Source organism: Mus musculus, chromosome 2 (genome assembly GCF_000001635.26).
Source record: "Mus musculus strain C57BL/6J chromosome 2, GRCm38.p6 C57BL/6J".
Lineage (NCBI taxonomy): Eukaryota > Metazoa > Chordata > Mammalia > Rodentia > Muridae > Mus > Mus musculus.
The window spans coordinates 180,657,659-180,684,794 of NC_000068.7; the positions used below are offsets into that span (position 1 = coordinate 180,657,659).

Consider the following 27,136-nt stretch of genomic DNA (forward strand, 5'->3'; position numbering starts at 1 on the left):
GCTCCCTTAAAAAAGCCAGCAGTGAAAGGCTAGATTCTATCCATGGCACTTATGCATTTCAGACCCACTACCTTCTGCCAAGGCGCATGTTGCCTCCAGTGACACCTCCAGGCTGCCTGTAATCCCATGAACCTGCAGTCAGGGTTCTCTATAGAACATCAGCCAGCACATTACTCTGTGGGCGGTGATACCGTAGCACAGCCGGCAGCATCCAACACACAAGTAGGGTTGCCAGTAGGGAGTGGGATGCCTTTGCCTGTACCTGTGACAACTAGGGGTCAAGGTTGAGTGAAGAGAGAGACAAGAACTCTGTAGATATTTATTCTACTTCAAGTAACAAAACCTATGGAGTCCTGTGTTTCAATGGACAGTGATATAACACTCTGCAATACAAAATACAATGTACAGAAATTTCTACAAAGTAAACCTAAAGAAACACACTTGATTTTTATGCTTGTGCATTTAAGTTAGAAAATTTTACTTTACACTTTTTTAAAAAAACAAAAAACCTTCACATATTAGATGTTGAAACTGACACTTTCATGTAATTTAGCCTACTATTTGGTTTACAATAGCAAATATCCCAAATTGCTATTTTCCCATGTCTTTTCAACTTAAACATCTGTGCTATAAAGTGAAAAAATCTGTAGTGATGTACAGTGAAATAAGACTCCGAAGAACAAACGAAGCTAATTCTCTATCTGAAAAAGTAAGTTTATGAAAATATAAAAGGAACTATCAAACATATTTGCACAGTCAGATACGTTAGCCAGCCTTCTTACAGCATCTTTAGAGGCAACCGGGGCGACACAGCAGTTATCCTTCCATGAAGCAGGCTGCTTCACCACCATCCTCTTCGTTTCCAGATTTGGTACAAACATTGCCCCATCCCACTGAGAAGCTTCCAAACCCATCGCCTATCTGGAGTCTGTCAGTCTGCAGAGCCACTCAGAGGGCAGCAATGGGCAATGCTTGACTCCTGTCTCTTCCCTCTTAAATGCTCTGAACTGAATCTTTCTTTCTTTAGGCTGATAAATTTGAACATTTAAAAATAAATTGTTATTTAAAAATGTTACAATTTCTACTAGGACAGGCTATTTCTAATTAAGTTCTGAAAAAACTTGTAAGGTGCTGCATTGCTGGGAGCTGGGCGGGCCTCAGAAGGCAGTTCTTCCACCGCTGCAATTGCGCACAGCCCCCAGCTCACCTCGACAATAGTGCTTTCCGACTAGGACAGCACTGAGGAAAGCCCCTGGATAGACGGAAGCAGAGATGGCTACACAGGGAAAGCTAGCTCTAAGGTCCACTGAAATCCCCTTAAAACTTACACCAGTCAAGTTATTGGAAAAAACTTTATAATCTGAAAAAAAGCAATATGCTTTTGTAGACATTTTCCCATTTCTCTAATTTTAAATGGAAATATTTTTAAAAAATCAGAATTGTAAAGTTGGGAAAATTTGTAACAAACCATTATACACAAAATTACAGTAATTCCTGAAGTCCAGAATATTATATCCTGTATATAAGTTCATAGCTATTTCAAAAACTCTTTGCTCAACACATTTTATGCACTTGGCTTTTAAAGGGGTCTTTGCCAGGCTGAGCCTATATACACAATAACTGACACAGGTCTTTGTCCACACCAGCAGGTCGTGTCCCCAGCCCCGAGTGCAATGGCCTCTAGGCCTGGGCTGCAGCAGGGCCCCCCTCAGAGGTCCTGGCCTCAGGCTTCTGGTCCCGAGGGCTCTCTCTGCTCTTGCTGCGGTCCTTCCGGTCCCGGCCTCGGTCCCTGTCCCTGTCTCGTGCTCTCTCACGGTCCCTGTCTCGGTCTCTGCTGCGGGACCTGTCTCGGTCTCGCCGCCTTTCTCGGTCCCGGTCGCGATTCCGGCTTCTCTCGCGGCTCCGGTCCCATTCCTTAGCCCTGTCGTTGTCTCGCTCCCTGTCCCTGTTGGAGCTCCTATCCCTGCCTTTATCCCACTCCCGATGCCGGTCCCAGTCCCGGCTCCTCTCCCAGTCTCTTTCTCGACTCCAGTTTCTGCCTCTCTCTCGCTCTCGCCTCCTATCCTCAAATGCCCGGCCCTGCCGGCTTTCCAACCCTTGGGCTTCAGGCTCGTCCAGAGGCTTTTCTTTAGATCCTGCTTCAAATCGCTCCCTCTGTCTCCCTTCAAAAGCTGGGCTCCTATATTCATGGCCTTTGCCTTCTCGGAACTCTGATGTGGCCCACTGCCCGTCGGCCTCATGGCCCTGTCCAGGCCCAGCACTGGAAGGCAGAGCAGTGGCTGGGCCTGCCTCATCCCATCGGTCCTTCCTATGCTGAGGAGGATGGCTTGGTAGCTCCAACAGGGGCCTCGGGGGAGGCTTCACGGGCTGTGAAGATGGGCCTTGAAAGTGAAATCGAGAAGGTGGCTGCTCATTTTTTTCAGGAAAGGGTGCAGGGCCCCTTGGTCCTCCATATGGCAGGGGCGCCGATGCCCTCTGGCCGGCAAACCTTGGTGGCGAGTTCACTCTCTGCTCTTCGAACTGCTGGGGCTGAATACCCCGGGGGCCTGGCATGAAACCAGGTGCTTGGCCCCTGGCCCCTTCAAACTGGCCAGGGTGAGTGCCCCGGGAATTTTCAAACTGACTAGGATGGGGCCCACGTGGGCCCACGAAATGACCAGGAGGTGGTCCCCTTTGGGCTCCAAACTGAGAGGGTGGAGGTCCTCCACGGGGCCCTTTCATTTGAGTTAGCAGTGGCCGTCTCTGGCCTCCAAACTGAAAGGGTGCCCTGTTCCCCATGAACTGGGCCTGATCTGGCCCTTCACACTGAGCAGGGGCACCTGTCATCTCGTTGTACGGAGTGTCCTGGAATTCCCTTTTCTCCCCATGAGGATCCTTGCGGTCTTCAAATTGGGCTGGTGCTCCTCCTCGGGGCCCACCAAGATAAGAAGGTGAGAGTCCCCTGTTGTCCCCATAGGGAGGTGGCCCATGTTGCCCAGAGAATAAGGAAGGGATTGGTGGCTTCTGTGCCCCAAATCTGGCAGGTGGAGGGCCTCTTGGTCCATCACTATTAGGAACAAGGTTCTCTTCTGAATAAGGAGGGACTGGCCCCCTAGGTCCTGGAAAACTGGGACCATGATGACCCGACATCCCAAAAGTGCGTGGTGCAGGTTCACGCTGGCCAGGAAACTGAGGCTGAGGGCCCCCTCCCCTCTGCCCAGGTTGGGGGAATGAAGTAGTACTCTCACCAGGCCTAGGCTGTGGCTCTCTGCTGTCCTCCATATCAGCTACTGGGCTGTCATTCTTCCCAGCAGACTGAGCACCCCTGGGGTCCTCATATTGGGATGAGCCAAGAGATGTTTCCTGAGACATAAATGTGGGCCCTGAGAAAGGCTCCCTGCTTCCAGAACTAAAATTTTGGGCCTTAGGTTGCAAAGGGAAGCTGGGTGGAAAGGTGGTGCTAGGGGGTGTGGGTAGCAGCACTCTGCGGGGCGGTGCTGGCCTGGCTGCGCCATCCCCAGCTGTAGGAAGGTGGCTGGTGTCCAGGGGTAATGAGACAGGGTTACCAGGGTGCTCACATTTTTGGATGTCATGTTCAGGTCTCAACACAGCGTTTTCACCTGGAGCCCAGGGAACAGCCATTGACTCCTTGGCTTCTGCTGCCAGCCCAGGCCCCTGGACTACTGCAGTCCCAGCAGGAGTCTCCCTTGCAGGTAGGGTGCCTTGTGGGCCAGGTGTGCTTCCTGTGGGGGCCCTAGGAAGGGATTCATTCTCTGTGTTTTCTGCAGCGAGCCGCCTGGCCTGCCTTGGGTCCCTACTTTGTCTTGAGTCTAGGTTGTGGTTGGTGTTCGGGGCTCCCTGACTTGGGTCTGGGGCTTGCTGTTCTTGAGAGAACAGCTCTGTCTTGCCCAAAGACGACTTGGGAGGTGGTGACATCAATGCATCGGACACAGAAAAGTGTGCCATGGACACACCCACAGCAGCCCTCTGCTGTCGGAGAGCTTCTTCTTGCTCCTCCAGCTGCCTCTTTTGCTCCTCAATCTGTTTATTTAGCTCTTCTAACATTTTCTGCTGCTCTACCAGCGAAGCACTGGAGGCATCGGTGGTGAAGTCGGCAGGCCTTTCTGTGGCGCTAACTTTCATACACATGCGATTGGGCAAGTCATCAATGGTCACTTTGGCTTCTTCTAAGATGGTCTCATCTTCTGGGTCATAGGCCACCTCCTCCCTCTCAGCTGTCTCAGACACACTCTGCACATCATGAGGCCTCCCTGGCTCAGCGAGCAGTGTATGAAATGCTCGATCAGGGTTGTACTCTTCTTCAGGGTCGTAGGGCCTGTCATCTTCCTCCTCCTCCTCCAGAGCCTTGTCTTTTGAGAACTGACCAAACTGTTGAACAATTGGATCCAACAAAGGAGCTGCTGACATGGTGTCCTCCCCCTTGGCCTTGGAATCCTGATGTGGAGATAGAGTAGACCCAACAGATTCTTTTCCAGACGGCTCAAATGATTTCTTTTTCCCAAAGAGAGTCTGCAGGATGTGTTCCAGGGGCGAGGCTGTTTTGGAAGTGGCAGCAGTAACAGGGGAAGCTGTGGTAGTGATTGCTGCTGTGGTAGGCGCTGTGACAGTGCTGGTGGACCCTGGCTTGAGGGATGACAGTATTTTCAATACTGGGGGTTCAGGAAGAGGAGGAGGTGGGGGAGGAGAGCCAGGGGGCGTGGTGCTGGTAGCAGCTGTGTCTATAGAGTGTACACTGTACTTGGGAGGCTTCTTCTCGGATGGCAAAGCTGCAGTTACTTTGGGATAGACTGAAGTTTCTAGTTCTTCCTGTTGGAGTCGAGTCCGCTTCTCATCTGTCTTGTCTAACTCGCCAGCACTTGAAGGACGTTTCACTTTCTGACATATTACTAACCCAAGTATTATATTTGGACGTGGTGATTCAAGACCTGGAAAACAAAATATTTATACAAACTTTAGGATCTGAATTGTGCCTCGCTCCCACCCTTTTCCATGGCTTTCTGTGGGGGACTTCACTAGGCAGAAAAAAAGAGATTCTGCAGTAAAGTGCCACGTTTGAGAACCTGTGTGCAGGAGGCTGAGAGTCCAGTCCCTGAATGTGCCAGCACACACACCCAGTCCCACCTCTAGTAGTCTAAAGGGGGCCTGTGATGATAGATCAATGTCTGATCAGAAACCAGAAAACAAGAGCTCAAGTGAGCAATTGTACCCCACGTCAGAATTTATACTATGCCTTTCCAGTTACTGAAATGAGAAAGCTACAGAAAAGGTGAGAAAGCAGCCCCCTTTTAACTTTAACATGTTAAATTTAACTTAACACATTAAGTTAAATATACTAAGTTAGTAAATATTTAGTTAGAGACCAATTAAACTGAAGCTACAATAACACACAAGCAGTACAGTGAATTTTGTGTCTGGTGTCAAAATTATTGCAACGAGAAAACAAAGCTCAGTTTAAAACAGAATTCATTGGGCGTTCCTGTATCAAGTAGTTGATACTGAGCTGTGAATGGTGGACACAACTGCTATCCCAGCAATAGCAGCACTGTGAGCTCAGGATTACAAAGCAACCTCCAACCACCTACTGCGTAAGCCTTTGTAAACAGGGCATTTGATAATGGTGGTAATGGCCAAATTTCAGGGAGGAAGTGCTAGGGAGATTGGGGCACATTGCTTTTAAAGGTAAGGACTACTCTAAAACAGTGTGGCAAGCCAACTCAGGAATGCCAGCTTCCCACTGTGTATGTAGAACAAAACAAGGGGAAGTCCAGGTTACAAAAGTTGTAACTTGGGGGTGGGGTGGGGTGGGGGTGGGGAATAACGTGTCAAGGGTACAAATATAAAGTGAGACAAGTTATCAATCTGTTCATATCACTCAATATACTTTTATAAAATATTCATAATCTTTAAGCACTTAAAATCATCAAAGATTTTGTGTTCAAGTTACTGTAAACAATTGCTTTTAGACATATTATGTAGTTAGTTTTAAGAGAGCTACAATTCCTAAATTCCAGTAAAGATTAGTAAAGCTTAGCATACAATGGTGAAGAGACCCCATACCAAGCCCTCCTCCCTCTTTCCAGTGCTAGTCTCTTCCTGGAGGGACAAAAACTGATAGGACGGTAATTGTCTGGTGTGTATCAGAGAAAGAGCTGGAAGGCAAAAAACCCGAGAGAGCAGACCAATTTCACTGAACAGCATATCTAAATTTCCCCACTCAGAATGTGTAGAAGGCTATCAAGTTTTCTAAGGAGAAATTATGGGGATTTTAAACTTAAAAACAGCAGCTGCTATTTGCTCCCTAGGTACTTGGGCTTGTTAAGATCTATAGTCTAGGGTAATTGCTAACCCATATTTATAGCCTTTCTGGGTAGGTCTGTTGAAAATCGCCAGAGCTTGCAAGTTTGAGTTATGAACATTTGGGCCTCAATGTTTTACTGGATGGTTCTGTAAGCTAGCCTCTTTCTAGAATCTGAAACTAGGAGGTTGGCTGGGGGTTTGGGAGTGGCAGGCTATGAGGAGGGACACAGTGCTAAGGGCTGTGGGGGTCCTCCACAAGAGGGGCCACATTACCTCATTCCAGAAAAGGCTTTCAGACCACCTAAGTATAGGTGATGAGCCCTCCACTGTAGCAGACTCCTGTTCTAGTATAGACTACAACCAAAAGGTCAAAATGAGGTCTAGGGTACTCATTGTTTAAACAAGAAAAGAAAAAGAACACCTATGTCCCAGTACCATAGGATGCTCCAACTGGTAGTTGCTTATTTTATGCTGGTTTTGAGTGAGCCACAGCAGGCTGCCTAGAATGGCATCTCACCAGCAGATGTTTCTACATCACGTGTGCATCATGTGCATACCGCAGGGCTCCACAGGCCAGTCCATGTTCTTTAAATTTCTGGCTAACCTCCCCAGAATGCACAGCCCTATTCTGAAACAATATTCACAGGGAATGGCGGCTCGTCTGCATTATCCACTCAGGAGTGTGAGAGCAGAAGGATCTTCATGAGTTCAAGGCCAGCTATACTGTGACTTTCAGGACAGCCCAGACCAAAAACCAAACAAGAAAAAACACACCAACCCAAATTCTGTAAGCTAGCACCCTGGGAACAGCATAATTTTGTCAAGAATCCAATTTATTCATCTTGGGCCTTGGAAGTATCTTCGACGAGGAGGGCATGTCTCATTGTTAATGGCTCTGCTCCATTGTGTAAGCAAAGTGTGACACATAGGAGAAGCCAATGAAGGTCAAAGGGTCCAACTCCCCATTTCTACCCCACACCTGGAGGAGGGGCAATGGAAGTCCAGGATTCTTGGAGTCCACTTTCCAGGCTTGCTGCATTTTGTCAACCATCAGGTTAAGAGTTCAGCTCCCTGGAGTACGGGGTATATGGCTTGAGAAAAAATGGACACTCCAGCTGCAGTACAGATATGAGGTTCACAAGAGCCAGCCACTACACAGGGTGGAGGCTACTTGCTCACCACCCTCTTTGGGATTCTTATGAGGCTGTCAATTCACACAATGAGGCAAAACAATCATGGGAGACTTTCTGTGTATGAGAGCAGATGTGTGGCCTTTCGACTCAGGGGTATCAGACAGGAAAGAGAAACCAGACAAGGGTGCAACTGAAAAGTTGTGCCAGTTAATCTCACAAGGCCTTGATCCAGTCATGTTAGCAACAGTCTGCAAAATGTGGAAGAACCCCCTGCTTCTACAGACAGTGGGAGGTGGTACTGTGACCTGTGTGCATGCTAGCATTCCATATTAACAGAATCATTCCAAAGCTGATGACCCCCGCTGACCTCATACCTGTCAAATTGACCTTTATCCCCAAATCTAACAGGATATTCAACATGTTCAAAGTGAAAATCTTTTAATGGTCTGAATCCGTCAAAATGAAATGCTCACACCTGCTGCATCAGAAACTGTGGAGTTTTAGTTATGACTTGGACACACTTGGCAAATGAGGGAACTGTTTACTTCCCAACCCACTTAGCACACACACACTCGCGCACATGCCCTTCCTGCACTGATGCTCTAAGACCAGGGTAAAGCCACTGCACCCAGTGCATACTTGGAATAATAAGGGTGCTGTCCATCTTCTTTCAGGTGCCCAAGAACAAAGGACACCATGGAGCAAGCCAGTCTGCATGCCCCTTGGGACACTGGGAGCCACTGTACTACCAGAAGAGAGTTATGCTGGCTTACAAGGAGCTGAGGCAGACCTAGGGCATGTGGCCCTAGCTACCACATGGTTCCAAGTCAAACAAACAATGACCAGTTTCCATGACATATTTTTATTGATTTAGATCATCAAAATAGTACATTCCATTCAACACCATATTTGACTTTGGTTACAGTTTCTGTGCAAAGCTTTGATACATTCACAAGAAAACTGGAGTGCTTACCTGCTAATATTTCAAAGCATAGAACTTCCCAGCTAATGAAACTGTTTAAAGTAAACACAAAGACACTGGAGTTGACACTCCCCGAGGAATGCTTTCTATGGATAGAGGCATGCCCTTCCCCTCAGAACACCTGAGGGTGGTTTGGGAAGGAGACTGGCTACATTCTGAGTGGACTGAGGGGTGCAACAGGCACCAATATCAGAACCAAGTGCCTTGTTTTTTCTCCAACCAGGTAGTGTACCCCAATGACTATCAAGTGGGCACGTGGGTTTTAGACTCAGTGCTGTCAGGGCTGGGTAGAAGGGGAAGTATTCCCTAACTAGTCTTGCTACTTGACCAAGGCCATAGTTGCCTGAGTTGTTGGTGGCTTTAAGACAGCATCTAAATTACTGTGGAGAGGATGGACAGCTGGGTCAGAGGGACCTAGGTTTCCTAGATGTCCTTTGAAATATCCATGGTAGATAATAAACACCAGTGTCCGACAGAGTAAGAACAGACAGCATTTTTGTGGAAAATCATTATAAAATCCTAAGGGCACTAGTGTGAAACTAGGGAGAAACCCAGCAGCTCAGGATGCATTGGCTGGGTCTGTGAACCACAAATTCTAGAGCAAGAACCAATTGCTACCAGGGCATATCCCTGGGATGTGGTCAGAATACTTTTGAGGTCTTGTCTTCTTTCAAATAAGAAAAAAGGAACTCAAGAGGCCAATGTCAGAAACTACTTGGCCTTGAGTTCAGATGGAAGACCATCAGTGGCCCCATGCGTAGACACTGAGGTACATAAACCAGTGGGTCACTTTCCTACAAGGCCCTCCCTATTCCCACCATGATCTTTGGTAAGTACCCTGCATGGGGCTACTCTACCAAGTCTCACCAGGATATGCTAGCACCTGCTGTGATAGCAGCTTAAGGCTAGAACTTCACCACTCACAGCCTAAAGGCAGAGCCTGTACAAGAGAAGGGCTTTGAGTATGCAGACCCAAGCCCCAATAATTTCCTAGGTATATGTGTTGACTCCCAGCTTTTTGGGTAGCTGGTACTCATATGGGGCCACAGGTCGGCTGAGGGGACAGAGCTACCATCTGTAGATGGCTCAAGGTGTCCAGGGCTTCCGTTAAAATTAGATGCTTTGAGGACAGGTAAAACCAAGCCAGGAAAAAGGCTCCAGCCCATCCTTGTAGACATACAGTACACACACGCATAATTCTCTCTCTCTCCTCTCTCTCTCTCTCCCTCTCCCCCCCCCCCACACAAACACACACACACACACACACACACACACACACACACACACACACACTCCCATACCTAGAAAATGCCAAGTCAAGCCATCAGTACATAACACAGGTCTAGCTACCAGCCTGGCCTAGGCCAAGGCTGTTTGCACTGACAGTATGCAAATACCACACACATGTAATTGTGGCAACAGTATCGTTAAAAACTATCAGTCCTTTAGTCTCATTATGAAATATTTCATTACTTGTCTAGAGCCCTACCTTTTGAGTGAATCCTTCAGTGTCATGGCCTCAGCAAGTGTGTCCTCTACGTGGCCAGCCACTGAACATGAGTCTTAGTGGTCAGTGCCTATCACTTAGTGGAATATAGTATGCCAAGTCCCAATTCCTGTCAATTGAAGCACAGTTGACCTTGCCCTGTCTCAGCTGGCTATCCCACTACCTGCACCCAGATGACTGTGCAGTGACAGTGGCTGTGCCATTCCTTTGGTGGTCTTCTGGCCCTGGGAGCCTCCCTCCTCCAAGTACTATTTGGTTAGGGGTCCCATGCACCCCCAATGCCCATGTACTCTGCAGGCTCAACACTGCAAACAGTCTGTCCTTGTTTGGCAATGCTGAGATGGTGCTGAGGTGAGAGAATATGGAGGAGGAAGTGCTGTCTTTGTTTATAAGCAAACAGGAGGCAAGGGATCTAACTCACGATTCTGAGATAAAAGGTGTGCTTTTCCTCCAGAGTGTAAGGTGACCAGGGGCAACACTTGTCCTCACTATAGGCACCACACGTGGACATAAACTCCTACCCGCCAGCTGAGACACTTCACACAGGTGCCAAGGGTCAGCTTCTGGATCTTCACTTCCAGGAGAACTGGATACCTCTTTGCCCTTGGTCATGAATAGGCTGGCCAGAGCTCTTCACGTGGCTGTCATCAAGCACTTCCAGGGCACCTTCTGCCACCCAGATAGTGGCTGCTTTTTTTTTTTTCTTTTTTCTATATCCCGATTATGGCTTCACAGAACATACTAACAGACTTTACTTTTGAAATGTGCTGGGCACTAAAATCATCTAGTGCATCATACCACTAACATTTAACCCAGCATTATGACACAAACCAACACTTAATGTACACATACTGTGTAGCTGCAGGCAAAGGTAAAGCCATGCCATGAACTAGGAGCAGTCTGTAGTTGGTAGAGGGCTGTGATTGGGGCACTGGGCTTGGGCTTCAGCATCTTAGCCAGTTTAGGTGTATGTAGTCCAAGTGGTGTGGAGTACAGGCCTTGGGGTATTCAGGAGCTACTTCTATGACAGCATGTTCAAGAATATTTAGCACATGTCAAACCCATTGGCTAGTAAGATTAATCCTCTGGGAACATGACAGAAGTGACCATTTCAGGCCCCTAGTACCAATGGTCTAAGTGAGGCCACAGGACACCTCGATGGCGCTCAGCAGGACCACACACCTCAGACCAAGCCCTCTGTGTCATCTGGACCCCACCTTGTGTGTCTTTGTATGTAATGGGTTAAACAATACTTCCAAGGAAAGAGCAAATCTAAGTAGTATCCAAAAGATGAAAGAACTTACAATATGTGCAGTGACTGAAAAGCAGTCATTTTAGGATGCTTTTCTATGGCACTGCTACTGAACTCCTTAGGAATCAAGTCCTGTGGAGAAGTCCCTTGGAATGAAAGAGGCCAACTCACTTTGAGTAGAGTGGCAACAATAATAGCAACCTACTTTCTGGAGTAGAAGGCACCCCTGGATCCAGGTAGGCCCTGTCTCTCCTCTCTAAGTTTGGTTCTTAGTCCTGACATTTGAACAGCTCTCTGGTTTGAAGCAGCAAAAAATTTGATTATAAGCAGGGAGCCAATTTTCATACGAACTGAGATACTTTTAGAGCTATGTGTCTAAAATTTCAGAGAATGGATTCTCCATACATACATGATTCCACTCACTGGTCATCCTAATTTAGTTCCTGGGATTTTGGGTCAGGAGGCCAAGGTTCCTGTGACAACCTGGGAGGACTATGTCAGTGAAGAGGGCTGCGTGGGGACTGGGTGGACCTAATCACCTCCCAGAAACTGGGTGCTTACCTGGGCCCTCAAAGGGCAAGAGTTTGGATGGCACAGGGTCCTTAGCACTCAGTGGAATCAGGTACAGGTCCTTGACATGCCTGTTGTTATTAGCTACAACCCCAAAGCGACCACGGCTGCTAAAATAGGAGTAGAGAGAAATGTATGCAACCTCCTCCTCCTCAGTGGCAGGGTGGAAGCGGATCAGACAGAGCTCCTGTAAGGGAAACAGAGCACAAGGAAGCATGCTCAATCCTCCTTCAGATGCAGACCTTAAGGCACACTGTCTAGTAATTCTGACCTGTCATAGTCCTATTACCTATGCTTTAACACAAATCAAGGGTAAGGAACATAGGTTTCAGTCAGACTGCCAGGCTAAAACCACCACTACTCCCAGGACTTCCAGTGAATAATTATATATAGTTAGTTGTCAGTTTAGGCGCATCTGACACCAAGCAGGCTTTCTCTATCCTGTGATGACAGACCGTCACAGCCAGGACACACCATCAGCAAGTGCCAACTGGGTATCTCCACATTAGAAAGTCACTATATATGGCTTACCTCCTCAGTCTGGTACAAATTTCAGACCATTTCCAAAAGAACCCTCACATACATTACCTGCAGCTGACCTAAAGGATTTTTAGGAACCCAGAGCCTATGTGTGAGCTAAGACTTTGTGCCTAAACCAGAATGCCTCCAAGTTGATTTCTTTTTCCTTAGTCATGATTGAGGAAACGCAAAGCCTGTGTATTTACTAAAATCTGGCACTCATACCATTATGATAAAATAGACACTATACTCAAGTACACTTCATACCTCCATGTACTTATAAATTATACAAGTGTGAGTAAACACAATCTCCCACTGCTGCAGCGAGCACACTGTGCGCAGGTACCTTGGACACCGATGACTTGAGTTTGCCAACGTAATCCCACACGGTCTTTGGAGCAATCCTTCCACCGATGTGGATGGTGTCTGGCAAATCCTACACAAGAAGAATATGCAGTGAACACCTGAGCTGCAGCCTTCAGAGACTGACACAATAATTGTTAAACACCAGACCGCACAATGAAACCATAACTTTAAAGAAAAGTGCCGCCTAATGCCAGTGTGGGAGGCTAACCACAAGCCTTCCAAGATACTGTGTTCAGAAGATGAGGCAGGGAACTGGGATGCCTAACTTCTGGTTTACATTTCTGTCTCTGGCCATACTGCATAACCTGTTGCCACAGGGCAGCATGAAAACACACACACACACAAACACACACACACACACACACACACACACACACACACACACACACACACACACACACAAACACACAAGAGGGAGGGAGGGAGGGAAAAAGGGAGGGAGAGAGAGAGAGTGAGAGAGAGACAGAGAGGGAGAGAGGAGGGATGTGTGTGGAGGGAGGCGGGGAAGGGAGGAAGGGAGGAAGGGAAGGAAGTAAGGAGGGAGGGAGGGAGGGAGGGGTGGTTCTTGGTTCTAACCTCACTGAGATAATCCAAACACCCAGAGACAGGATATGCCTTAGTGACAAATTTTGCTACACTCTGCATATTAATAAATCCTTTCCAAATCGTGTTGAGTCGAGACAAAAAGAGGGTTGTATCTCCTTCTGGTGGGGATCGTGATTCTGAAATGCTGTAAAACCAAACAATAAAAAACATATTAATTTCCTTTTGTACAATGGATATTTCAAATTATGATGACTTCATACTTGGGAGCAAAAGAGAACCCTAAGGTGTATAGCTTCTACTTAGCAAGCAACTATTTATGACTTAGACATTTGGTCAAGAAAATAAGTTGAACAAGCAACAAGCTGAAATAGCCATTAAGTTAAATTTTTTGTATATAAGACCTGAATCGCACCTAAATATTAACTAGGCAGCCAAGAAATTGGGCATTTTTAGGACAGTAAAGATTTATCAGGTTTCTGGTAAGTCTAATCACCAGCTTCCCTGGTCAGTCTAAAGGCAGAGTTGGAGGTTTGCTCAGACCCCATCCTTTTAAAAACATACCTTGGTGATGGTGGTACTGACAGGTATCTCGGGTCAGGAGAGGAGGATGGCTTAGCCAGTATGGACTTGGGCACCACTGCAGAAGTCAATGCAGGCTTTATCATGTCCAGTTTGGTTTCTGAAGCCTGGGAGTTGTCCAGATGGGCTGCCATGGAGGCTGTGACTGTGCACGACCCACTCAGGGCAGTTCTGGGGTCTCGACCAGACATGGTGACTGTGGTGACCACCCCACTCCCACCAGAGGCAGAAGAGGGAGAAAGGCCACCCAGAGACGAGGGCTCAGGATGGCTATCGCCTGGAGACTCAGGGAAACACTTTCTCTCCTGGTTAAGACTAGATGTACTCTCCGGGTCTGGCTCAGAGGCATTTTCAGGCAGCGTGTCTGCAATCCCTTCATCAGCAGTGTTAGGAACTGCATTAGGTGGAGAGCTGTCATGCCTGGGCTTAAAGTCTTCCTTCTTAGAAGAAGCTGAAAGCTTTTGCTTCTTAGGAGCTGGTTCATCCTCCGAGGATGGAACCTGACCTGAAGAATGTGAGGGGAGGAGAAGACGTTCAAGAGCTCAGCTCAATTGTAGTGAAAGGGAATGTCAATCAAAAGCACACCCGAGGCAAGGGTACACAAGCACAGAAACCACTGTCTCAGCTTGCCTGGAACACAGCTAGTGAGAAGAGCAATTTTCCCCCCAAGACAGGGTTTCTCTGTGTAGCACTGGCTGTCCTGGAATTTACTCTGTGGACCAGGCTGGCCTCAAACTCAGATATCCACCTGCCTCTGCCTCCCGAGTGCTGGGATTAAAGGCGTGTACCACCACTGCCTGGCTAGAAGAGCAATTTTAAACAAAACCAAGTTTTGTCTTATTTCCATTGTTTCAGCCCCTAAATTATGCTTACCTGTACAGATTTTACAGTTTAAATCAAAAAGATGGGCACGGTGCTGGCTTGTGGTGTCCTTCAGCATGCTGCTGAAGACGTCCAGGAGAGGTGCTGCGCTCTTCTCAGGGGCGGCTCGCACTGACTCTTGTTGTTCCTACAAGTGAAATGCAAACAGGTCTTGCCTTTGTTGTTTTCTTGAGACTGTCTCTCAATGCAGCAGAGGATGACCCTGAAACTCCCGTCCTCCTTCCATCTAGAGCAGTGGTTTCAACCTTCCTAATGCCGAGACCCTTAATTATAGTTCCCCACGCTGTGGTGACCCCAAACATAAAATTATTTTGGTTGCTATTTCATAACTGTAATTTTGAAACTTATGATTTGTAATGTAAGTATCTGATATGCTGGGTATCTGATAGGAGACGCCTGTGAAAGGGTTGTTTGACCCCCAAAGAGGTCTCAACCCACAGGTTGAGAACCACTGATCTAGAAAGTGCCAACATGCTTGGTTCAAGTAGATAATTTCTTTTCCAAATTCAATCCATCTCCAAGTTAATACTACAGACAATGAAGAACCAATGAAGTGTCAGGCATGGTGGTGGCACAGGCCTTTAGTCCTAACATTCCAGAGGTGGAGGCAGGCAAATCTAAATTAAAGACCACCCAAGTCTACAAAGCAAGTTCCAAGATAGTCAGGACTACCTAGAAAAACCCTGTCTTGGAAGGTGTGGTGCACCTGGTCTCTACCCCTAAAATCCCAGAGTGAAAAGTTTTAGGCCAGACTAAGCTGCAAAGAGAGACTGTCTTAAATACCAAAGGAACTCATATCAACCTAATGAACACAGGCACTTAGAAAGCATTGCCACGGTGCACACATACGAATTTGTGTAAACACCAGTGACTTAATGCCTTGAAAGCAGGTAAGAGATGTTGGTTTCTGTGCAAACACCGGACACCCCGAATGCTCACTTCTGAATCTGATACCGGTGGAGAATCTTCCATGTCAGGAATGGTTTCTGGTTTAGTAGTGTTCTTCTTGCTTTCATTAAGCAACTTAGTCCTGGATTCTATCACCTACAAGAAGGACCGAAATGAAGGCTTCAGCCTTGGATTCTAGGTAAAAGGAATATTCATCCATTCTACAACTAGCTTTTTGACTTGTAGAAAATGGAAACCTCTAGGGCCTCAGGCAGCTATCCTCCTCAGCACTTACAGATTTTGTGGGCTTCTCTGTCCACATAGAAAGCTCTTTAGATACAAGTTCTTCAGGCTTCATTCTGACAAGTTTTGCCAAGGAGATTTCTTCTCGAAGAACACGATGGAAGAGCCCCTATTTTAAGAAGAAAAGAAAAGGCACCTTTCACCTCCTTGTTCACAAACTTTTAGTGGTGTATTTTACTTTGGGTCAATATGGAAAACAAAGCAGCACAGTGGAAATCAGATGAACCCTGAATACTCCAAGCACTGATCCAAACACAATGCAGAAATGTACCCTCAACCCACTGTGAGCAGCTGCCCTGACGTCAGCAGCAATAATCCAGCTGAGAGTCAACCTCAAGGACATCTACAGATTCTGCTTTGTCAGGATCACAAATCATGTACACAACTTGGATATAGGTTAAAAAGTTAGAAGCCCGTGGAAGTGACACACATAATTCTAACACCCAGGAAACAGAAGCGCAAGATTCTGCCTCAAAAATAGTTGTTAAAAGGATAGACTACACAGGCCTTCAAACCTAACACTGGGGTCTGAGTTTGAGGCTAGCCCTGTCCCCACCCTTCCAAAAAAAAAAAAAAAAAAATTAAAAATAAAGACAGGAATACATCACTTCTAGGCAGTGCAGCCAAGGCACTTGATTCTGGTTCTAAAACATGGATGTTAAGGTGTGTGTGTGTGTGTGTTCAGAGTCAAGGGGACACTATGAACAAGCTCCAGCAGTAGAAAGCAGGAGAGATATGATGGAGAACTACTAGGGTTGGATGACGTCAAGTGGCTGAGGAAGAAAGGTAAGAGAGAAAGTTACTTGAACTTTTAATTCCACAACCTGCAGATATCCTAAGAATTTGAGGCCAGCTTGATCCCTGGCCAGCCATGGTTACAGTAAGACCTTGTCTCAAAAAATAAAAAGATAAAATAAAAATGTTACACTGCACATCAGATATCCCTGAAAATGGTATGAAAAATTTCAAGCTTAGATCAGTGGGCATGTGATTTTTGCAGGAAAGTGTAAATTAATCTAATAAAATTGGGAGGAGAGGGGTTATAAAAATCTCTGATAACTCCAGTTCTGGCAGTGAAGACGCCCCATGTAAGAGGAAGGATGTACACTTCTGTAAATGCTGTTTGGTAATTTCACATCATTGTGAAATGAAGGTGAGGGTCTATTCTGGGAAAAGAATTCCCAACATCTAGTCAGGGGTACACAGACCTGATTCTTAGGATCCTTAAGGTTGAACATGATGCTGCGATATTTGCTCTTATAGCGATTATCAGTAACCTGGAACAAGTTAAACATCTCCTTCTCAATGTGGAGGGCAATTTTTCCTACTTCATTTTCTGTCATTATTAAGTCATCGCTGTCATTGACTCTGAATAGAATGAAAAGAGGGATTACATAAACCAGGGGGGCACTTGCCTAGTGGGAAAATTCCAGAATACGACCATCAATGCTACATCTGGGAGATATGACATATACAATGGCCCACCTTTTCCACAAAATCTCTTTCAAGGAGCGCCTTATATTTTGTCGAATTTGTGAATTGGGCTGTGATGGAGCTGGGCTCACAGGACCAAGCCGTCCTGGGGCTGGAGAAGCAGCAGGAACATTGGCAGACATTGGCTTCCTGGTAACTCCCACCACAGCAGCAGAGCCAGGCAACTTTTTGGAAGCAGCTGTCATAGGTGTTGGTCCTGCCTGCCTGGCAGAAGTGCCTGACAGGGTGGCTGAGGGCCATGGCCTCTTGGGGATGGTACCCTTGAAGCCTGAAGGCAGTTTCTTAATGGCTGGTTTGGCTCCTGCCATATTAGAGTAAGGAGGAAGCTTCTTTGGAACAAGATTCCTAGGTGAAGTCTGTCTGCCCACCAAAGAGGCTGAAGGAAGTGCTTTCTTCGGGATGGTAACTGCTGCCATTGTCCTGTCCTCCACCCTCCTGTCATCCTTCATGGCTGGAAAGCAGAACGCACACACTGAGCAACACATACAGAATAGCATGCTGACATTATACCATTTCCACCCTGGAAATAGCCCGTACAACCAAGGAATTAGGTGCATTTGCAGGTTTTAAAATTTCGAACCGAAGAGAGGTTGGCTCCACAGTATTTTATGGTGATAATTACTCCTCATTTTAAAAAGAAAAACACTTCATGTATTACATTAAAACCTTTTACTTCAAACAAGCCTATTATCAAAAGCTCCAATTAATCACTAGTTAATTTGTAAAAATAAACGACAAACTTGCCATCAAAATAGGACAGATTTACAGGATCATTTTCATTGACAAGACAAGGTGTTTTTGTGTGAACTTTTAAAAACCTTTTGGGTTTTTTTTTTTTTTTTTTTTTTTTTTTTTCCGAGACAGGGTTTCTCTGTATAGCCCTGGCTGTCCTGGAGCTCACTTTGTAGACCAGGCTGGCCTCGAATTCAGAAATCCGCCTGCCTCTGCCTCCCGAGTGCTGGGATTAAAGGCGTGCGCCACCACGCCCGGCCCTAAAAACCTTTTGGAAAGAAGAAAAATCACTCTCCAACCCCCAAGGGTCCTGGAGGTAGACACCTTTTTTTTTTGTTTTTTCAAGACAGGGTTTCTCTGTATAGCCCTGGCTGTCCTGGAACTCACTCTATAGACTAGGCTGGCCTCGAACTCAGAAATCCACCTGTCTCTGCCTCCCAAGTGCTGGGATTAAAGGGGTGGACACCTTGTCAGCAAAGGATACACATTACTTCATCACCCTCCAGCAGAAGCTCACTGTAGACATGGTTGACAAGGTTGCTATAGGGAAGATCAGCCAACCTATTTTCACACCAAAAGTCAGATGCCAGAATGGAAGACTTCAGCCTGCTGAATTTATGTGAAAGGAAATCACCAGACTCCTTTTCTTGATGAAAGGCCAGGGAGCAATGAGCACCAGATGCTAAAATGATTGATGCCCATTTATATGACCTCACCCCCAACCCACACACACCTAATTCCCTCAGCAGGGTAAAAATGACAACCAGGTATTTTAAATGCTTGTCAAAGCAGGGTAATGATGGTGATGCCTTTAATCCCAGCATTTGGGAGGCAAAGGCAGGTGGATCGAAGCGTTTGAGGTAAGCCTCGTCTATAGAGTTAGTTCCAGGACAGCCAGAGCTGCAGAGAAACCCTGTCTTGAAAAACCAAGAGATTGTCTAAAACAAATGCTAAGTCACAAGGTTTGCTTGCACCAAAACTTCTAGATGCCAGTGGGCAATCAAATCAGTTTAATTAAAATCCTGCATCAAAGGCACACAAAATGTCTAAAAAGAGGTACCTGTGGGCAAGTCCAAGTTCAGGTCACAAGATCCACATAGTTCAAGGAGGAAATAAACTCTGGCATACTCAATCTCATATTCATTCTCTCTCCTCCCTCCCTCCCTCCACCCTTCCCCTCCTCCAAGTCCTGCTTGGGCCATGGAACTGAATGATGTTTGTCTGTTTGTCTAACATGTTGACCAGCAGTCCAAGTGGTCAGATGAGGTAAGGAAATGTCTGGCAACATTCGGTTCAGGACAGGTGTCCTACCGGCAAGAAACAAACAACTATGAGATGGTTCATCTAGATAGGCAATCCTTAAACACTACAGTTTAAGCATGTATATGACTGAAGCATGACTTTAAGATCATAAATGAGGACTTCCCACCTTGTGCTCCCAGTAACCATTTCCAATTTCCCAGGAAGGGCAGAGAGCTCAAAGAGCAGAGATGCCACATACAAGGACAGCCCTCTTCAACAAGCTATTCTATATGCTTAGGGACACCATCAGGTACTGCCAGACCTGACGACCAACCTGTCTGAGAGGTAGCCTAAACCACTGCCATATGGCTGATTATAAAGTGGTACTGAGGAACCTAAATATAAGCTGCATTTCATCTGAAGCCCTTCAATTCCATCCCAGAGGACTGCTACAGGTGAACTCTATACTTGCTCAGAAGCATGCCAAACCTCAACCTCAAAGCACTTTAGGGGGTTTGCAGAGTGACAATGACATCTACCTAAAACTCTGATGTTTTTCTAGATGAGGACAGAAAATACCAAAAGGCAGATCTGTGCAAAATAGAAATTATTTTTACAATACAGTATACATGACAAATATATGGAGAAAACACATTCTGAGCCAAGGTTCCCATAGATCAAGGACAATGTCCAAGGACTCTGCAGTGGATGTCTACTACTCTTGGCTCCAGTTATATTTAGCAATTTACCTTCATATCTGACTGCTGGGTTGTGTGGTGGTTAAAAATTAGAAGAGTCCTCTGAGGAAGGTACAGAGAAGGAATGAACACTCAGATAATGGTATGGACCAAGTGCTATACGAGTGTGACATTGAACAGGGGTATAATAAATGTGTACTAGATTGCCAGCTGACTTCCACTCTACAAAACAAAGCATCACCCAGCCCTCGACAAAGCCCCTCCATATAGTAGTATGGCCTGAAACATCTGTGTTGTTTTTTTTCTGGTCACAAACAGGGAATTCAAAACCAGAGGTTCCACCAAAGACCCAATCTCTCTTGGCCGGACTACATTTCAGTTATTCCTGACACTCCAAGTATACACACTTGATGGTTTGAGAGCAGCTATACCTGAAGACCACCTATTAACGTAACTCCCTAACCATCACTCTGCAGCCTGACAGCTCTGGTGGCTTCTTTCCTCTTAAGGACGTTAGGACACATTAGGCACACTCCCAACAGTGCATAAAAGTCATGTTATGTAATTAAACTGATATGTCCCATAAATGATGGCTTTCCCTAACCATTTGCCTACTAGCATCTTGAAACACCAAGCCCCCTTCTATTTTGGGTGGTGTTAAACAGGGCAACAGTTACCCATTGCAACTGCTCAAGGGACTGGCATGTTTCTCTAGCCCCTACAGGTAGGAATAATAGTGGTGTTGGCTTAGGGCAGCAATGCCAGCAACAGGGATTGACCTTCATGATTGAATAGAACAATGAATGAATTTGCAAATCCTTATTCCATTCCCTACCCCAATACTGGGTTTTCAAAAACCTGTGGCTTGGGCATACTGGACAAACGTCCTATTGAGCTACTGTTCCAATTGAAGAATTCACTTCACTTTTAACTATATAAAAATTACATAGCTGTAACTCATGAGAGACCCATCTTACTAATAGCACTTTACACTGTGGGTTGCTGTCTCTACTACTAGCTTTCTCTGCCCTCTCGTGGGGTAAGAAGGTATTGACCAACACTAAGGAGGAAGGCATCTCTAGTCCTGTGGACTACTAGTGGAAGCAAAGGTTGTCATGACCAGTTCTTTGTAATGGAAACTAAGCTGCTGAAAGTTTGACGGAGTAGGGAAGTAGAGTGCTCCGCATGGGAACCCAACTCTATTCTCACACCATGGGTCCATTAGTAAGGTTGCTATAGCTCTGTTGGTCACCAGGTGGCAGTAATGATCCACAAAGGCAGGAAAGAGAAAGGCATTAGGGGAACAAACCCTGCTCATGTACCCCCAAGGTAGAACCCCACAACTGCATGAAGTTGAAACAGGATCCAGGTGCAGGGTAGGGGTCCACACCTATAGTCCCACCCATCCCAGTCACGCTGCCTGATGGCTAGTCTTAGGAGGGCAGGCTGGCCCCATGCAGGTATCTCACCTCCAGAAGCCTAAGGGGAGTTGCTTTTTTTGAAGACAGTGATCAAGCAGCACCTTGAAACAAGGCCAGGTGCTGAATTCTGTTCCTCAGCTCTGGCTCATGTAACTTAGGACTTCCCATTGCTTCACCATACCTCTTTCCAGTGAGGTGGCAGTGGAAATGTTTTTGCTGTTGCTTCCTAGACATGCTTAAGTATCTTCAAATAAATAATTTCCCTCTACCCACACCTCATGCACATGCCTGTAATCTCAGGATTCAGGAGGCTGAGGCAGGACTGAAAAAGGTGGCCGGGACTGATATTGAAACCATCAAAAAAAATTAATACTTATCTTTAAGAGAAGTTACCAATTTAGTTTTATATGTAAGAAAACGAGGCTTGGACAAAGCAGCACAGGCTACATCAGAGATGAGTGCCCAGTGACTATGCATGTGACTAAACATGTGACCCTGCAGAGGTCCACATCCAACTAGATGAAAATCTTTTCTTACTCATGTCCAGTATTTGACTTCCATCTTAATGCAGAGACCAACTCTTGCAAGTTATCTTAACCAATCACATAGGATCTTGAAATCTTCAGCTTAAATCATGTTGGATTGGTAATTTCTTACATTGTTAGTCACTGGAATACAGTGTGGTGAGGGCCATGTGGGTGTGTTCAATCTGCCCAGCTACGTGGAAGCTGAGCTGCTGTTTCTCAGATTTCCCCAAACATACCAGGTACAGATGACTTCAGCCAAGTTCATTTTAACCATTATTTCTTTGTACCAAGTTATTACAACAATCTGTGTGCCTTCCTAGACCCTCCAGACCTAATGGGGCCAATGCTGGAGGTGCAGTGGATAACCAGGTGTAGAGAATGCAACCAGTTACCTTAGGTTCTTGCCGAGCTCTTCCAGGTTTGTGGCAAATCAATGTTGCCCAAACCTTCTTTAAAGCAGCCAAGAATCTGATCTACGTTTACACTCTAACTTCTGGATACTAAGCATGTTAACTATGTGCATGTTGGTGTGTATCAGAAGCATTTTATCACTTTATACTAATGATTGTGGCAGGCATCTTCAGAGGAGACCTTTGCACTCTTGAGATCAGCAATGCCATCAAAAGGATTTTCTTGGGAGTGTTAACTCTGATCCACAGCTCCTTAAGTTTACAGGAAGGTCATTCAGAGAGGTGAAGGACACAGGGACAGCTATAGGACTGGAGTACTCTTAGGGGCTCACTTTGCAGGTTCAAGTTAATGCTATGATCCAATTTTCTCAACAGTGGGCTTTTAAAAGACTTATAAAAAGCAAGATACCAAAAGAATGTAACCAACAACCTAGTAAGTTTTAGCTCTATGTATATTATTCAACAGCTGCCAAGTTTAACCCCCTCATTACCAATTTTGTCCCCCCCCCCCCAAACTGGGAGGGGCTTGGTTAAGATGTGCAAAGCCGTTCTCCTATCCCCTTTATTGCCACTAACAACTGTGAAGACAAATAAACGGCTCATGCAGCTGATAAAACACAGGCCCACCTGTAGGTTTCTAGTACCCGCCACAGGGCGCCTTCATGACCCCATGAAATGTGCTCCTGAAGCCCACACCTCAAGATGCCCTGGGAAACCCCATGTTCTCCCTGCTCTACCACCCACCTGGTCGCCTGTGCAGGATGCAGCCACTCCCCAGGTTTGAGTTTGTAGGTGGATGGGGTTTTGCTTTAATTCCCTACAGCCCGATGAAATGTCATGTCAAGATCCATTCAAACACCAGTGTTTTAAGTCACTTGATGAGCCATTTAGTGAGTCCAAAATACTAATTATTGTGATTATAAGTATAAATACTAAATTTTGTTTCAAAACTCTAATAACCCAAGAATATTTTAGGCAAGTGTTCAGCTCACTACCCTCCCCTGGCAATGGGAGGTGTCAGTGGAAATAAAACACAGAAGGATACAAAAACTGTAACAGCGATATCAGAATCTTTGGAAATTTTAAAAATGACAATTGTTTCTATAAATTAAGGAAACTGTACAGATATTCTAGAAAGAAAAAATATATAAATCAGGGGAACAACTGTTTGTGAAATCGAATCACCTGCATGTGGAGGAGTGGTTTCCTGTGCAGAGCAGCATGCTGCCTGCCTGTATCCACTCAGAGGGGCAGCAGCTCAGCTCAGCTCTGCCATGCAGTCTTCTCAGTGTACATGGTGAGCATCCACGAAGAATGTAGAAGTGTTTCCAGCACTGGCTTCACTTTGAGCTTCCCTCCCTCCCCTCCCCTGTTGTGTATTCTGCACACAGGCAGTGGGGAGACAGGGCCAGAGTCCTTGGGACACAGTTGCATAGACTGTGTGGTGCCCTCCCACTGTGCAGAGGAAGAGGGATCAAAGGGGACTGGTCCCATTTGGATAGCAAGAGGCAGAGAGGAGACACTGCTCCTCACTGATGACGACACTCTCAATGTTAGGATGATATCATTTATGGGATGGGGGGGGGGGGGGGTCAGAAGAAACTGGTCTAGAAACATGTCCCTGATGCATGCTGTATTTTGAATGCTGATCATTTTTGAGATGCTGGTATGCTGGGAAGATTAATCAATTGTTAACTTGTCCTACCCTCCTGCCCTGAAACCCATCAGTTCCACCTCCACTAAGGATTGAGTCAATTGTGAAGGACAAGGTGGGGGAGAGAAAGGTCAAAGAACCCCTGAGCATAAGAACTGGTCGCCTTGTTGACCCCCTGGGGGACTCCCCCTCCCCCCTCCTCATGGAAGGGAGACAGAAGACAGTACTCAGATTTTAGGCCCACTATGTTCCATCCTCCTCACCAATCCTCCAGTGCACGGGACTTTTTATGATGCCACACGAGGGATATACTTACCAGGGTCTGAAACTGAAACTAGAGATTTTTAACTGCTTCTAATGTGAGACCCTGAATCAGAACTTCAAGAGCTGGTTTTCCATTCTGGGCACACAGATGAAGATGAACTGAGTTGTAATCAATCTTCAGCTCTCAGGGATATGACTACACTCCCGGGTTTCTATCGTTTATTGTTAGGTCTACAGACACTTAAAGCACTTGAACCCTATACTTGGCAGGTTTTTCCCTATTCTAAGAGGTGTACTTGGCTCTAAGTCTACTCATTAATTAGTTCACAATGCTGCTGTTGTAGAGCTGCTGTAACTGAAGGAACACCAGACCTCTCATCTCAAACTACTCAACTGCCTACAGCGCACTAAGGCCTGCCACAATGCAGTAGAGCATGCTAATTTACTGCATTTCTTAGGTCTTTTACATTCCCTCCCACTTGCCCTAGAGAAAGGTTCTTACTCTGCAACCCCAGCTGGCCTAGAACTCACGATGTTCCTGTCTCAACTTCTCTAATGTTAGTCTAGGCCTGCAATACCACGCACAACTGCATTCTCACTTTGTAAACCTACGTGCAAAAGGTCCTCCCCTAGTTAACTTGCTGAAAGGCTAACAAGAATGTGCCATGTTCATATTATTACGATTCAGTTCTCTTTACCCCTGTGATGCTTAAAAAAAAAAAAAAAAAAGAAAGAAAGATAGATATAAAATGCACTAATGGGGTGGGGCGTAGCTGTCAGTAGCGCTCCAATGCATGAAGTTCTGGGTTTGATCCCCAGCACCACATGCCTGTAATCCCAGCACAAAGGAAACAAAGACAAGAAGATCAGCAGTTTCAGTTACCATGGCTAGAACTGCAGCTCAGCTGGTAGACTGCTGGTCCAACACTCTGAGTTCACACCCCACAACATACATCAGGTGTGTGCCTGTAAGTTTCAGCACTCTTTACAGGTGGGGGCAGGAGGACCCCCAACTTTACAGAAAATTTAAGGCCAGCCTAGGCCATGAGACCCCCTTATCTGGGGCTGAGGGTGGACAGAGATGGAACAAAACACTATCATGAGAACACAGATGAAAATTCACTTGAAACCACTGTACAAAAAGTAAGAAAGGTGTACCTTGTACAGCAGTGAAACAAGAATGGCTCCAAACTCAGTGATCTAATCTTGGGTTTCAAAAGTTTACTCAAACTATAAACACTGATTTGAAATCTGGGGCATCTACGAGTCTGGAAGCTACCACCCACAATTCTCACTTTGATGAGAATACTGCTGTAGGTGTATGGTCAGCACGATTACTCACCATGGGATCTGAGCAGCAGATGACCTTCAAAATTCAAACCTGTTTATGTAGGTGTGTAGTATGTGAAATAGACACAAATTGTCTACCTGTCCTTTCAAAAATGCCCTAACTCATGAAAAAAATCACTTTTCTATAGAAGAGCAGTGGTGACCATGTGAAGAAAATAGGTAACGTGGGAAAACTCATGGTTTGTGCTGGGCTGTCCTGTGAGGAACTCAAGTCTGAACTGAGTCTGAACAGTGCACTGATGTTGTCCCATCTTGTTGAGAGCAGTTCAAATACTTACCAAGGCCTAAAACTGAAATAAGAAATTGCCTCCAACATGAGGCCTACACAGCTCTTTAGGAACCACCCAGAGAGGCTCCACAGGCTAGGCAGGAACACCTGGGGTCCAGAGGCATCTTGGTATCTGCTTCTGGCTGGCAGTGAGCTGCTGGCTACTATCAGCACCAGAACACCCAGGACTCTGGTCCTAGACAGCCCCAGGCAGCCACCCAGATGATGGGAGGGGCCTGGGAAGCCAGCCTTTGGGTGATACGTACATTTACTCAATAGGGTGGGCGAGAGTGCAGTGGGCTTCTCTGGCTTCTCTGGCTTCACAGCATTGTAGTTGTGGTCACTTGCCCAGGATGGTGTGCTGCTCTCACAGGCTGCCTCCTTCCCAGAAGTCTCACTCCTGGAAGCCAGCATCACTTTCTTCACTGGGTTTTCCCTTTTCTCTGACGCTAGTCTCTTGTGCACAGAAGAGATTTTAATCCCCACCTGGATAATCAGTGAAATCCCAATTATTAAGGTTTGAAGTGACACTTTTGCTTCAACAACCAATTAAAGACATATACACCTTTTATTTTAGAACCTGAAGACCCTTCAAACCAAGCTAGGTAGAATCATGTGATCTTTTTTATGGCTACAGCCACACATCAAAGAACCCTTAGCATTCTTTTTAACACCTGGGTAATGGGAAGGCTCATATCTGTCTATAACGCAGCTGAGGCATGAACCAGCCAAGATAAAAGCATGAACCAGCCAAGATAAAAGCATGAGCGCCTTCCGGCAAGGCAGTCAGACAAGCTGAAAACAAAGTGAAGGGGGCTGCGTGGGCACAAGGGTCTGTAATACCTAACAAGTGCTATCTGCATTCCTACTTATGGGAGTTTGAAGATCCAAAATAACAGTCCTAAAAAATAAAAACTATGTCACTTAGGCTTGGTGGCACAAGACTGTAATCCCAGCTGAGTGGGAGGCTAAGGGAATAAAATTCCAAGTTCAAGAACTGCCTGTACTACAAAACTGCCTTTAAAACAAAAGAAACACTCCCCCCTAAAGGGATATGTAAAAATCATAAGACTGTTTGCATGCTAGGCACTCTTATCACTGACTTATCAAGGCACAGAGCCTTGCCTAGAACCTATGTCTCTGTCTAAATGTCAAGTGCACTTTGCATAAAGCTGTGTGGTATACATCCTGAAGTCATACTTCTTTAAAAAAGCCACATGGTTGCTTGCTTGTAGTATATTCATGTTAACTA

General features: G+C 46.0%; 1 protein-coding gene across 13 annotated transcripts in view; it reads right to left on the reverse strand.

The window, feature by feature from the left end:
* Positions 1-304: 304 nt before the first annotated feature.
* The window catches only part of Dido1 (death inducer-obliterator 1), a 52,106-nt gene continuing 25,274 nt past the window's right edge, over positions 305-27,136 (reverse strand). For 7 of the 13 annotated variants that reach the window (XM_006500609.4, XM_006500615.4, XM_006500610.4 and 4 more), the window contains 11 exons: positions 26,151-26,370; positions 17,310-17,769; positions 17,033-17,192; positions 15,817-15,933; positions 15,573-15,677; positions 14,625-14,760; positions 13,734-14,256; positions 13,203-13,356; positions 12,607-12,696; positions 11,733-11,928; positions 306-4,925 (listed from right to left, as the gene is read on the reverse strand). In XM_006500609.4, coding sequence (XP_006500672.1) covers positions 1,681-4,925; positions 11,733-11,928; positions 12,607-12,696; positions 13,203-13,356; positions 13,734-14,256; positions 14,625-14,760; positions 15,573-15,677; positions 15,817-15,933; positions 17,033-17,192; positions 17,310-17,769; positions 26,151-26,370 — 5,406 coding nt within the window. In that variant the 3' untranslated portion in view covers positions 306-1,680. Of the gene's footprint in view, positions 4,926-8,276; positions 11,929-12,606; positions 12,697-13,202; positions 13,357-13,733; positions 14,257-14,624; positions 14,761-15,572; positions 15,678-15,816; positions 15,934-17,032; positions 17,193-17,309; positions 17,770-23,295; positions 26,371-27,136 lie in introns of those variants that run through there. The other 6 variants (NM_177852.4, NM_001291433.1, NM_001291432.1 and 3 more) reach the window with 4 other exon arrangements.